Genomic DNA, 15,258 nt, shown 5'->3' with positions numbered 1-15,258 from the left:
GAAGAAGGTGGAATAAGAACAAAGGTGTAATTATGATGGAATAAAAACAGTCTTTATCCTGAAAAAAACAATATCGTTATCTAGCTGAGCAGTTAATCCTGCAAAGCAAGAGTGAATATGCTCGTGTGCGTAGAGACTTTAACCCAAGTTTAGTGTGGGGAAACAACCAAAATGTTTTCAGTGACACGGGTAAACCACCTTATTGTCTCAATCACCTCGGGTAGCTTGTACATGTTGCTGCATTTGAGCCTGGGGGGTAACTGCTGAAATCTATCTATTTGGGTTCTTCCTGACATCTTTATTCATTGTTCCTTTCACATTTGTTTCAAATTTTTTTTTCAGCTTTCTTTATTCATTCTAATTCTTGCAGAAAGTTTTCTGTAAGGCTCACTTGGCTGCGTCTGGATGGGTTTGATGGTAGTGGAGTAGCAGCTGAAATCCGAATCCTATCCAGGTTCCACCTGATGACTAAATCTTTGCTTTTTACTTCTTCAGGTTCCTTCTTGGTCTTCTGTTTGATTAAGATTACAATGGCAACTTGAACGACACTCAGTAGAGCACATACCTCTGCCAGGCTGAACAGTTTATATTTTGTATCCCACTGATATGCCGGATCTGCATTGGTACCTTGAACAAAAGCTAATCAGCTTGTTCTTGCCACCTCCCCAACTCATCCACAAAGTTTCTTCCGAATCCGTCCAGAACCTTTTGAGATTTTGAGATATCATGCTACATATCGCTTTCGCCCTATCTCTCAATGGTGAAGAATCACTTCGAATATATATATATTTTTTAATTCCAGTATCCAGAACCAGATCTTCACCAAAATCGAATCCATTCATCGTTGTCACACAACCAACCTCTTCACTGAGTTTTGGCTGAATCTATCATAAACTTTTTTTTAGATATCCTGCTCACAGACCATCAAACAGACAGACAGACAGACAGACAGAGAAGGCGTCAGGCGGCAGCCTGACAGGTATGATGACAATCATGCAAATGACATCACTGTCACCTTCACCTTTAAACATGGCTGCATTCTGATACCTGTATCTTGAAGCGTTTCTGAATTATCGTCTTTTTGGGCCTTTACAAAAAAAAAAACCTTCATACATTAACATGGGCGACTTTGTTGCCATGGAAATGATGTTACACGTCAACGGATTGTTCCATTTTGGAATTGTGTCATCTATCTCCTAGCCCCGAGGGAAATCATGGGTTTTAATAAGGATCGGATTATCAAATCTGCTGGGAATTTGTAGGTGATGTTTTCCAACTCATTTGTATCAACTTTGACATCACATCGCGCAAACACTTCTGGTTGGATCTGTTTTATGTAAATGATGTCACTGTCACCTTGACCTTTGACAAAGATAGTCAAAAAACACTAACAACCTCACTTTTGTCCTTCGGATTACTCTAGTAAAGTTTGACAAAGATAGCTGAAAGTGTTCATCAGTTATCACACTCAGACAAACGAGACAGACCGATATATGATGAAAAATTTCAATTTTCGTCAAAACAAACAAACAGACAGGGATGAAATACAACCTTCGGTGGCAGAGGTAACAATGGAGTGATAGGAGCTGGCAGGATATCCTCTTGGTATGCACACTCACCTCTGAGCTATGTAACCTGGGTTTGAATCTCGACCAAGCTATATAAACTCATCCTGGTTTTTTGCAGGCAGCATGAGACATAAATGTGTGTGCCGTCCCTCTGATGTTTATTAAACTGTCTCCGACCTGCTGAAATTAGAAGATCCCATGGTGTACTTCATTAAGAGCAGGCGAGCTATCGCTTGCACCCAAAACAAGCTACAAATTTCTGTTCTAATCTAAGGGGCCACTGCACCGTGGCAAAGCAGTGCCTCCAGCAAATGATACTACTCACAGATACCTGCTACATATGAAAGACGAAGACGAATGGAGCAAATATCAACATACTCTACCAGTCAAAAGTTTTAGAACACCCCCATTTTTCAGTTTTTACTGAAATTTAAGCAGTTCAAGTTCAGTGAATAACCTGAAATGGTACAAAGCTAAGCGGTAAACTGCCAGAGGTTAAAAAAAAGTTTAGGTTACCAAAAACTGAAAAATAATGTAAATTTCTGAGTTGTTAAAAAATGCCCTTTTCAGGGAACAAGTAATGGGTTAGCAACTGCAGCTGTTCTGCAGCAATGGAAGTAATTAACTCTTGACAGTTGATGCAAACAATTCCTACAGGTGTCTCAACTTTTGATGATTTGTTACAAACCCTCTGTCTGTATAAAAGCAGTGTTGGAACAGACTGTGTTGCTACACCCTCTGAAGCATTATTTGGACAATATTTCACTGCAGGAAGTAGTATATTGCTATCATAATGACGAGAAAAAGACAAGTAACAAAGGAAGACAAACAGAGCATCATCTACATATTACTAAAACTCTCATCTTGTATGTATATATGTATGTATGTAATGTATGTTCCTGAAATACAGCCAAAACGGTACACGATAAGGCAAAAAATTTAGGGCCACCTTACTCACCATTCTCCTGCGGTGTGCAGTATCAAGTTTTGTTAAAAATCGGGCAACGAAAAAAATTATTAAAAAATAAATTCCCGATTCAGTCACGTACTCTTTGGGAGTATTTGATCAATGCAAACAACCTCAGCGGTAGAGTTTGCTAGAGCTATCTTTTTTTTCTTGAAATGATTTATTAAAAAATCTCAAACATTTAGTGTCGACAAAGAACGATTTATTTTTAAGCATAAAATAAACATCGCCATTTTGTTCTAATACTTCCATGTTCATTAATAAATAAAAATGTGTTTGGAACATTACGCACAATAATTTATTCGACTTTCTTTTCTCCGTTTTGTTTTTTTTTCACAGTGACGCACAATATCGTTTCATTAAAATTGGGCAACGAAATAAATATTAAGAAATCAATTCCTGATTCAGTCAAGTACTCCGGGATTATTTGATCATTGCAAACAACCTCCAGTTGTTTTTCAAAAAAACAAATTTCGCTGGAGGTTTTTTTTATTTTTTTATTTTTTGGAAATGATTTATTTATCAACCGCTGTCACAACGGGTTCACGGGTCGTCTCGTAACCCTGAAAAGTGTAGGTCTTTCCTTTAGAGAAAATGCAAAGGAAGCCAAGGTGAGAGTGAGTACAGTTTCCTACACCATCAAAAGGCACTTGGAAACTGGAGGAAACTCTGACAGGAAGAGGTCTGGCAGACCCAAAGCCACAACAAAATCAGAAGACAAGTTTCTGAGAGCCAACAGCTTGCATGATAGGTGGCTCACAGGACAGGAGCTTCAAGCACAACTTAACACTGGTCGAAGTAAGGAAGTCTCAGTTTCAACCTTGAAGGGAAGACTTGGAGCTGCAGGTTTGACAGGTTGAGTGGCAGTAAGAAAGCCATTGCTAAGATGGCAAAATAAGAAAAAGAGGCTTGCCTGGGCCATGAAGCACCGCCAGTGGACTACTGAAAACTGGAAGGTCTTATGGACCGATGAATCAAAATTTGAAATCTTCAGTTCATCATGCAGGGTTTTTGTATGCTGTCGAGTAGGTGAAAGAATGGTTCCTCAGTGTGTGACAACTGTCAAACATGGAGGAAGCGTGATTATCTGGGGCTCTTTTGCTGGATCCAGAGTCGGTGGCTTGCACAGAGTGACTGGCACCCTGAACCAAAAGGGCGACCACAGCATTTTGCAGCGCCATGCAATACCCTCTGGTCTACGCCTAGTTGGTCAGGGGTTCATTCTACAGCATGATAATGACCCAAAACATACCTCCAGGCAATGTCAGAACTACCTTAGAAGAAAAGAACAAGACGGTAGGCTCCAAATCATGGAATGGCCAGCACAGTCTCCAGACTTAAACTCCATCGAGCTGGTTTGGGATGAACTGGACAGAAAGGTGAAAGCAAAGCAACCTACAAGTGCAACACATTTGTGGGAACTTCTGCACCAGTGTTGGGAAGAACTTTCCGAACAATATTTGATTTCCATTGTAGAAAGAATGCCACGAGTATGTTCGGCTGTTATATCTGCAAAAGGTGGCTACTTTGATGAGTCAAAGATTTAGATTAAATTTTGTTCAACAAAGCGATTCCATGATTTATTTTTTTATCTGCAATTGTATATTTGTTCTATGCTTTAATTTCAGTGTACATTGAAACATTAAACTGCTTAAATTTCAGTAAAAACTGGAAAAATGGGGGTGTTCTAAAACTTTTGACCGCTGGAGTAGTCAAACGTGAATTGTGTTTTAACCCCTTCACTCTATCATGATGTGTGCACACATTTCCATTGTTCACTGACATGCATGCACATGTGCAAAATTTGCCATTATAACAAATGTCCGGCATGGTGTCGTCTTCTTGTGCACAGAATTGCTGAAGCCAGATAAAATATATGTTTAAAACCAGACATATGTCCATTTACATATACATATACATAAGGATAATACAGTGAGTGGGTTAAATACAAAATCCCCTCGAAGTAATACTCTATTACCCACAATGCATTGATAGTGCAAATGGAAACAAAGAGAGTGTCAATGTATGGAGGAGATTAATAAAAGGTGATATCTCTGCTGAATACCTGTATCATAGTAAATTAAACGATAAAATAATGTTTAATGCAATAACCATATTCGACAAACGAAACCAAAAAGTTATTTACAGACAAAAAAAAATGTTACTTAAATGGACAACATTTCACAAAGAAGATTAATTTCTGCAATCATTTTATACCATATATACTCAAGCAAATCTCAATGACAAATTACAAGAAAGTGCCGCAAAAAACAACAACCGAAAGAAGGAGCTTTGGAGTTTCAAAGGTCACATTAACAAATTAACTATCCAAATGTATCCGTGTCACCTCATGGGGTTTCGTCAGCTTGGATTATCGAGCTGCTTGTGTTCATGATACTTTCAAATACATCACTATAAACCACATTGTATCATATATTTACCTTGGACTTAGCTGTGCAGTATGACAGGAGTAAGGCATGGAAGGCTGTAAGCTGTCCCTCCAACAAGTTTGTTCTTCCCGCGTCCACGGCGCGAGGCCCTCAGATTGTCTCTCAGTACTCAACGTTGTCTGCGCTGCATTTACCCGTGCCTTCATGGTGAGACATGGTAGAGAGCGAGGCTTTAGCCCGTAGGGGTAGAAAACTGCCGAGGATGTGGAGCTCTGAGACGGCAAGCTCGATGACCCGATGGAGCAGGGAGAAAGTGGTGTATTCTCATCGGCACTATCTTCTTCTTCATGGTCCTCTTCGTCTTCCTGAATGGATGGCAAGCGACTGGGAAGGTCACCATTGATCTCGGAGCTCCCCTGGGAAAGTGAGGTCTTTGTTAGCCTCAGAATTTTTATCTCTGCCAGATCGAACATTATGAAGAATCAGGTGTTCATTTCATACTGTAAACGAACCATGCTGTACCTCACTGAATCAGATCATTTACCATTTTAGACTTCCCTCAACATCATATTATCTATCTGGTGTTTCTCTCCACCTATAATTGTTTTTCTAAAACAAAATAGGACACAGAAATCAAGATTAATGGAGAGTTAACTCGACTGATAGAGGATCAAAGGAGAACAAGGAGATGAAGATGTAGCACATGAGTGGTTGAGTGGCAGAAAGTGAAGGGGCAGGAGTGGTCAATGATAGTCCTACGATATTAAATAAGAGCAAAAACTACTTGCAATACATGTTCCATTCTGATGTGATATTTTCTAAGTCCAAAACGGGAATAATTCTGTGAAAATTGACGAAATGCCCTGAAACTCTAACTTGTTCTGTAACTTATCATAAGAAAGCCATGTACCAAGTTTCAGTTGAATATGTTGAAGGGTTTGGAAAAAAGTCTGAAAAAAAAACACAGGTGAGACAGATGGATGGACAGACAGACAGCGAGCAAACTTATAGTCCCCTCCAGTGAAACCAGCAGGGGACTAAGAAGGCAATTCTATGTATGTATATATGAATGTATGTATATATGAATGTATGTGTGTATGTAAGTATGAATAAAAATACTAATAAGCAAGTAAGAATTATAATAAATTTCACACCAAATTATTTGATAAACAAGATGCTTTACCATTCCACATTGAAGGAATGCCATACTTAGACAGCAATATTCCCAAAAAGCTATTCTATGGAACGGTTGTAGGTGAAATAATTAGGACTGTGAGAGCAACCATACAGAGCACGATGTCAATAGATTAAAACAACTAGTTAGACGCATGCTAACACAGGGACCTTCAGTTAGCAGATTAAAACATGCTTTTTTTAAAAGATCATAAAACAACACCAAACAAGTAGAGGTACATTCAAAGAACACCGCCGCATGCCAAACAAATAAATAACAAATCCTCCAGTGCGTGACATCGACGGGGCACTTTTGGCACCCAGCAATGTCACCTTGCAGCACATGGAGAAAGAATTGGGAGGGAGTGGTGTACAATAATTGATTGAATTATTGATCAATTGCATAATTAAAATAAATAAATCATAATCGAAAAATAATTAATTTCTTAATCAATTGGCTAATAGCATAACTTAACCACCACTGTTTCATCTGAGTCTGTAACTTTTTGAAAATTAAGTAATTAATCGAAAAATTAAATAATTAATTGATTTTGCAATAAATCAAAAATACCCTTTGTAGCCAAATCATTTGTTCACTGTCATGCCCAAATATCAGCTTCCTTGCTCAAAAGGTGGCTGAGATATTGCACAGATGAGAAATAAAATAAATAAGTAAGAAGTAGAGGTACATTCAAAGTACACCACCCCCATTCCAAATAAATAAATAACAATCCTCCAGTGCAAGACATCACCAGGCACCTTCGGTGCACGGCGATGTCGCCTTGCAGCACATACATCAAAATACCCTTTTTGCGAAATCACTTGGTCACTGTCATGTCCAAATATCATCTTCCTAGCACAAAATATGCCTGAGGTATTGCCAGGATGAGAAATAAAATAAATAAGTAATTAATAAATCAATAATAATTAAGTAATTAATCAAAAAATAAAAAATTAACTTTTTGCCAAAGCACATCCTTACTTTTGTCCCCAAATTTCAGCTTCCTAGCTCAAAGGATGGCTGAGATATTGCCCGAACAAGCAAGAAAGAAAATAATTACTTGATTAATCAATAAATCAAAAATACTCTTTATAGCCAAATCACTTGGTCACTGTCATGTCCAAATATCATCTTCCTAGCTCAAAAGGTGCCTGAGATGTTGCCCAGATGAGAAATAAATAAATAAATAAATAAATAAATAAACAAATCATCGATAATTAAATAATTCAGAAATTAATTGATTGATTAAACAAAAAATAAAAAATAACATTTTTGCCAAAGCACATTTCACTTTTGTTCCCAGATATCAGATTCCTACCTCAAAAGGAGCCTGGGATATTGCCAGGATGAGAAATAAAATAAATAATGAATAAATCGATAACAATTACATAATTAATCAATTCATTGATTTATCAAAAAAATAAAAAACACCTTTTCCACCAAAGCACATCTTCACATTTGTCCCCCAATTTCAGCTTCCTTGCTCAAAGGATGGCTGAAATATTGCCCGGACAAAAAATAAAATAATAAATTGATTAATCATTTAAATGAAGAATTATCTTGAGAGCCAAATCAATTGTTCACTGTTGTGTCCAAATATAAGCTTCCAAGCTCAAAAGGTTCCTGTGCTATTGCCCGAATGAGAAATAAAATAAATTAATCAATTAATCGATAATAATTAAGTACTTGATCAATTAATTGATTAATCAAAAAATTGAGAGGAACACTTTGCAAAGAACATCTTCACTTTTGTCCCCAAATTTCAGCTTCCTCGCTCAAAGGATGGATGAGATATTGCCTGAAAAGCAAGAAAGAAAAGTCAATAAATTAATTCGTTCATCTATAAATCAAAAATATCCTTTGTAGTCAAATCCCTAGGTCAGTTTCATGTCCAAATATCAACTTCCTGACTCAAAAGGTGCCTGGGACATTGCCATAATGAGAAATAAAATAAATAAGTAATTAATAAACAATAATTAAGTAATTAATCAATTAATTGATTAATCAATAAAACAAAGATGTGATATATAGCCAAATCACTTGGTCACTGTCATGTCCAAATATCAGCTTCCCAGCTCAAAATGTGCTTGAGATATTGCCAGAATGAGAAATGAAATAAATAAGAAATTAATAAGTTGATAATAATTAAGGAATTAATCAATAAATTGATTAATCAAAAAACAACCAGTTTTGCCAAAGCAATCTTCACTTTTGTCCCCAAATTTCAGCTTCCTAGATGAAAGGATGGCTGAGATATCACCTGGACAAACAAACAAACAAGAAAACAAAGAAACAAATGAAAAATCACTCATTGACAACTTCGCAAAACAGCACATAGTAGAACGGCAATCGAGAGATCACATATCTCTGCCAGGTAGAAGAGTTCACGTTTTGCATCCCCACTGATGGGCTCGATCCGAACAAAAATCCAATCCGCTTGTTCTTGTCACTGATCCAACTCATCTGCCTTGTTTTGTCACAACTCGTCCACAACTTTTCGAAATATAGTGATATATTTTAGTTTTTGGCCCGATCTATCAATTTTAGAAATTAGGCCTGTGTTGACCTTTTGACCTTAAAATTAATTGGTAATTGAATTCAGCGACCACACATTAAAATGCTCTTCAAATTTCAAGCCAATCGCATGAAAATTGAGGATTCTGGAAATTTGGCCTATGTTGACCTTTTGGTCAATGCTGACCTCAAAATTAATAGGTGTTTTGATTCAACGACCTGACATGAAAATGCACTTCAAATTTCAAGTCAATCGAATGAAAAATGGAGGATTTTAGAAAATTTGGCCCAAATTGGCCTTTTGGCCTATTTTGACCTTTTCCCCTATGATACCGACAAAAATAATTATAGATGGTTGAATTCATTGACCTGATATGTAAATCCTTTTCAAATATCAACTCAATCGGATAAAAATTGAGGATTTCGAAAATTTGGCCCAAAGTGGCCTTTTGGCCTATTTTGACCATTTGGCATATGTTTACCTCAAAATTAATAGGTGTTTAAATTCAGCAACCTGACATGAAAATGCTCTTCATATTTCAAGTCAATCGGATGAAAATTGAGGATTTTAGAAAATTTGGCCCAAATTGGCCTATGTAGACCTTTTGGCCTATGTTCACCTCAAATTAATAGGTGTTTGAATTCATTGACGTGATATGCAAATCCTGTTCAAATTTCTAGTCAATCAGATGAAAAGTGAGGATTTTAGAAAATTTGGTCCAAATTGGCCTATGTCGACCTTTTTTGCCTGTTTAACTATAAATTAGTAGGTGGTTCAATTCTGTGACTTGATATGCAAATGATATTCAAATTTCAAGTTAATTGGATTAAAATTGAGGATTTTAGAAATTTGGCCTATGTTGACCTTCTGGTCTATGTTGACCTTTTGGCCTATAGTTACCTCAAAATTAATAGGTGGTTGAGTCCGGTGACCTGATTTGCAAATGCTCTTCAAATTGAAAGTCAATTGGATGAAAATTGACAATTTTATAAAAAAAAAATTAAAAAAAAATTGGTCTATTTTGGGTTGACCTTATGGCCTATGTTGACCCTTTGACCTAAGATAACTTCAATAGTAATAGGTGGTTGAATTCCCTGACCTGATATGCAAATCCTCTTCAAATTTCAAGTCAATTGGATGAAATTTAAGGATTTTAGAAAATTGGGCTCAAATTGACCAATTGACCTATGTAGACTTTTTCTGGAGACCGAATTTTATGAAACTTCAAGGCGAGACCGTCGCAGCGTTGATGACATTAATCTCTGAATTTCAGAACAATCGGTTGAGTGGTTTGGGCTGGAGGCAAGCGGACAGACAGACAGACAGACAGACAGACAGACAGACAGACAAACAGACAATCAAACAAACGGAGGTGATCAACATACTTCTCAAAAAAAAAAAAAATATATATATATATATATATATATATTTTTTTTTTGCCAAATAACAAGGAAACAAACAGAGTAAAAATGGAGTACTCCCTTCCTTCAGCACCCAGAAATGGCATCATGCATCGCCTACATATGGAATTGGGAGGGAGCAATGTACAAGAAGAAGAAGACGTCGTGCAGAGCACGATACTTACAAAATCCATAAAACAAATGTGACCTCCAAAATAATTGGTGGTTGAATTCAATGACCATATATAGTCCGGGAGCCAACCGATCAAAATTAAAAAAAAATTGCCCGGTCTGCTATAAAATTTTTGTGTTGATTTTCATAAAGAGACACCCTTTGAGTATATGAAAACCAATGTTGGCAATGGTGAAACTCTTGCGCAACAACACAGTCAACACTTTTGCGAGCCCCCTCTGATAACAAAATGTTGGCAAAAGCGAAGATGTAGGATGGGGGTAGGGGTAATTCATATTGTCCTAAAATCATAACCACTAAACCTAGATACACAAATGACCCCTCATATTAAAGAGGAGTTCATTTCCTATATCACAATTGGTGATTTAACCTACCTACAATTGACAAGGTTATATGTCAAACAACAAAAGATTTATGCAACTCAGAAATGCTTGACTATCAATGGGGTCAGGAACAAGAACATACTTTTACATGCCATGGTTTTAAGGAAGATAAAATTAGAAATGGATTAACACAATATTGTGACATGAAACATCCTCTTCAGAGGAAGAGTCACTCTCTGAAACAACTCCACCACATGAACCTCTCTGACCAAGGCATATGCATGTCACTCAGCAAGGCACAGCAGCCTTTTTGCATGAACATCGTTTCAGACATTTGGATAATTTGCACATGCAAGACACAGTTTTGTCTATGTTTGGCTTGGCTGGCTTAGACATGAGAATTGGGACCAGTTTTCCATTGATAAGAGTTCTGCCAAATGTTGTGGCTGGGGGAAGTGCTCGGTCACTGAGATGTGCACGTCTATACAGAAGCAATTGATACAATGCTCTTAAAACAAGGAAGTAAAACGCATCTTCTGTTGCTGGCAGTGACCTAAGGTCTAATTTTGAAGAGACAAACATATGCTGCCTGAGGGTATCCAAACAGCTGAACCCTTTTTGGCCATGCAGAGCAGTCCAGTATACTCTGGCCTCATCAATGACACATTCTGTTGCTGCCATTTCACTATCTCTTCCAAAATCAACAAGGTGGGGAAGGTTTCCTATCAGTCCCAGAGAAACCTGTGCCGCTCTTCTTTTCACAGGAACACAGGCATCATCCCAACTGACTGGAAGAGGGGCCTTGTTGTCCCTCTCTGGAAAGGGAAGGGTGATCGCCAAGACTGCAACAACTACCGAGGGGTGACGCTGCTCTCAGTGCCGGGCAAGGTCTTTGCTCGGATAATTCTTGATAGGGTTTGCCACCATCTGCTTGAGCACCAGCGTCCAGAACAGTCAGGCTTTACACCAAAGAGGTCAACGATTGACCGTATCCTTGCACTTCGTGTCCTCACCGAACACAGACGAGAGTTTCGGCAGGGGCTGCTTGCAGCCTATGTTGATCTCTGTAAAGCGTTCGATTCAGTGAATCGGGATGTCCTCTGGAGAATTCTTGGTCTTCGTGGGGTGCCACCGAAACTGATCGATCTGATGTCTGAACTCTACTCTGGTACTGAGAGTGCTGTGGAGTGTGGTGGTACCGCCTCTGACTTATTTCCAGTTGTTACTGGAGTTCGTCAGGGATGTGTACTTGCCCCCACACTTTTCAGCACTTGTATGGACTGGATTTTAGGGAGGATGTCGGAGAGATAAAGTTGCGGTGCATCGTTTGGCAATGTCAAGATCTCGGACCTTGATTTTGCAGATGATGCAGTCATCTTTGCGGAGACTTTAGACATCCTCTTGGGGCCCTCGAGGTGCTGAATGATGAGTCGGAGCCGTTGGGATTACGGATTTCTTGGGTCAAAACTAAGATCCAGGCTTTCGGTGACATCTTGGATGCTGCTGTCCTGTCTGTGTCTGTTTGTGGTGAGGATGTTGAGGTCGTGGATAGATTCACTTACCTTGGCAGTGATATTCATGTCTCCGCAGGTTGTGAGCCGGAGGTCAATAGACGTCTGGGTCGGGCCTGGGGAGTCATGGATTTACTGGATCATGGGGTGTGGCGCTGCCGGTACCTGTGCGGGAGGACGAAAGTCCGAGTCTTCAGGTCCTTGGTACTTCCAGTCTTGCTCTATGGGTGCGAGACTTGGACTTTGACCAAGGATCTGAGACGGAGACTTAATTCCTTTGGTACCAGGTCTCTTCGAAGAATCCTTGGCTATCGCTGGTCGGATTTTGTGTCCAACGAGCGGTTGCTGAGAGAGACTCGGATGAGATTTGTTACCTGCATAGTCCGTGAGCGTCAGCTGCGGCTGTATGGACATGTGGCTCGTTTTCCTGACGCTGATCCTGCTCACCAGATTCTCTCAGCGAGGGAGTCTCATGAGTGGAGGAGGCCAGTGGGCCGACCACGTGCCTCATGGTTGCAGCAGGTTGATGAGCATCTCAAGGAGATGGGGATGGGCCAGGCATCTGCCTGGGGGATGGCCAGACGGAGGCCCCTGGAGTACCGGCGGAAAGTGGACGCAGCGACGCGCTGTTCTGGCACATGCTCCCATACCTGACCTGACCTCTTCTTTTCCCCTTCTGAATGAGTAGCTCACTGTGTCACATCCACACAACACATATGTGCACAGAAGTGTGGCTGCGACATCAAGAGGATTTTCTGGTACTTCTTGCTCAACACTTCTACCAGCTCATGAATAGGTAGGTATTGATTCTGCCGTTGTATCCAGAGTTCTTGCAATGTGTTCAAGCAGCAGAAGTGATATATACACAGCATAATTATGTCTGTATCTGTTGCATGCACAACAGCTCAATGGTGATCAGGATATTCCACACAATATGCAAGATGAGCAATAATCCTTGTGTCTGCCTCTTCATGTTCTTCACAAGGTAAGTCCAGAACTGAACTTGATGCTGATGTGATGGAAAGAGTGTGACCTTTGTTTTCCATCATACTACCAAGAATGATGGTCACTCCATCCGGAATAGCTTCAGGACTCTCACAAAGGGAAGTGCCAATGAAGTTCTGAAGATTTCCTTTATTTCTTGGATTCTTCATGAGTAAATTCCAGTCCGGAATTTCTAGACTCTTGGATGGTGAGAATTGTCTTGCCTGGTCTGTCTGGTTTCTCCTCTGCTGCTCATCACCCTTCAAAGTATGGCTATCATCAAAATCATCCTGATCACCAATGATGTTGACACAGTTGCACATTTCAGGTTTGAACTGAAGGAGCTTGCGAAGATACAGCTGGGGAAGTTCACCAAATGTTTTTGCACCCATTTTTTGGTATTTATTTACAAATGCCATTGTGTCTACCAGATAAACTGTGTATAGGTCACTCTGTGGTAATGATGGCAGCTGTAAAACAACATCCTGCTCAGCTTCAGCAATTAGCACTGCCACGAAATCAGACTCGTTGCCTTTGCGCATTACAACCCCCTGTGCTAAGCGTGGATCAACCTCAAACAGGGATGATGGGTAGTCTGTCCACTCATGGGAAAATGCAATCTGTCTTGTGACTGGGTCGGCATCTCGATAGAAACACAGCACACGTGTAGTTGCAGTCTCATCTTGATAGATCCTGATTAAACTCTGTTTCCTTGATGGGTTTGATTTCTTCTGTGAGGAGAAAGTTACCAGCTTCAGTGGTTCAATCTTAATAGAGACCACCTCTTCTGCTTTCATAATGGCTTCCATGCCCTTAGCTTGAGCATGGACCAAGTCTTTTGAAGCAGCCTTCTCACTAGTTGCTCTATTGAGCAGAACCACTTGGTTGTTACACTGGAATGGGTTTATCATCTGCTGGCATATCACTTTCTTGATCTCCTCAACATGCATATGTTCTTCTGTTGCCTGCTTCTGTGTTTCTCCATGATGAGTAGATTCCTGTTGGCCTAGATTAGCCATAGACTTTATGTTCTCTGATACAGCTGTGAGAAATGGTGCTGTCTTCACATATTTATCTCGAGCAGCTGGTGCCTGAGATATGCCTTTGAACAGAGATGTCTTCCCTTCATTGTTGTATGTCTGCTCCAGGGCCATGTCACTCCAAACACCATTGAATTTTCCTTTGGAAGAGTGAACTGTGAAGTACCCAACCTGGATCTAGCAAACCTTAACCGAACTGTGTTCAATAGAGTAAGAGGATTTTGGGGGTAGGGGTAACTTTGGTTGACAAAAATGTTAATTTTCTCTTTAAAAATTGATAGAACTCAATCAAATTTGCTGTTTTAATTAGCCATGGATACCATGTTCATATCACATTAAGAGAAATTAGTATTCTAATGCAGCATCTGCCTATGATAAGAAAAGTTCTAAAGGCCATCTTCAAAAAACGTTATTTTTAAGGCATTTTTCACAAAATTATGTACTTTTACGAGGTTTACTTCCACAAAGGCAATTTTTTTTTTGTCATTTTACAATGCACTGATTTAATTCTTACATTTAGTTCACATTTATTTTTCATGAATGTGATTTTTTAATTTTTTTAGAAATTTTATTGACAATTGCTGTTTTATCAAATTTTTCAAATCTTCCTCAAACAAAAACGTCCGCCAAAATTTTTCGCAAGAGCTTATGAATTGCCAACATTGGTTTTCATGAACTGCAAACATATATCTAAACATCCTGGGGGTGTAAAATTTTATAGCAGAGGCTGTAAGGTCCAACCCTAAAACAGCCTCGTGCACAGGTTGGCTCCCGGACTAATATGCAACTCTTCAAATTACAAGTCAATCGGATGAAAATTGACAATCTTATAAAGTCGGCCTATGTTGACCTCAAAATAATTCACTGGTTGAATTTGGTGACCTGATATGCAAATCCTCTTCAAATTTCAAGTCAATGGGATGGAAATTGAGGATTTTAGAAATAGTTGTTGACCTTGGGCTTATGTTGACCTTTTGGTCGATGTTGACCTCAAAAATAATTGGTTGGTTGAATTCAGTGACCTGAAATATAAATCCACTTCAAATTTCAACTCAGATGAAAATTGAAGATTTTAGAAATCTTACTTAAGTTGTTGACCTTTGGTGATAAAGGTTGTGGTTGTTTCATCAGAATTTCATGTGTGATTTCAGAGAAGAAGTTGAAAGTATTTGTGGACGGACGGACTGGTGGCT

General features: G+C 39.1%; 1 protein-coding gene across 7 annotated transcripts in view; it reads right to left on the bottom strand.

The window, feature by feature from the left end:
- LOC147027941 (voltage-gated delayed rectifier potassium channel KCNH8-like) overlaps window positions 1-15,258 on the bottom strand; it is a 603,764-nt gene that overhangs the window by 22,642 nt on the left and 565,864 nt on the right. For all 7 annotated transcript variants that reach the window (XM_085877809.1, XM_085877808.1, XM_085877806.1 and 4 more), the window contains one exon: window positions 4,977-5,341. In XM_085877809.1, coding sequence (XP_085733935.1) covers window positions 4,977-5,341 — 365 coding nt within the window. The remainder of the gene's footprint in view (window positions 1-4,976; window positions 5,342-15,258) is intronic.

Source organism: Eptatretus burgeri, chromosome 4, assembly GCF_056783735.1.
Source record: "Eptatretus burgeri isolate ZD-2024b chromosome 4, Ebu_testis_v1, whole genome shotgun sequence".
Taxonomy (NCBI): Eukaryota; Metazoa; Chordata; class Myxini; order Myxiniformes; family Myxinidae; genus Eptatretus; species Eptatretus burgeri.
Note: the sequence above shows the minus strand (reverse complement) of the source record. Positions and strands in the feature narration are given on the sequence as shown.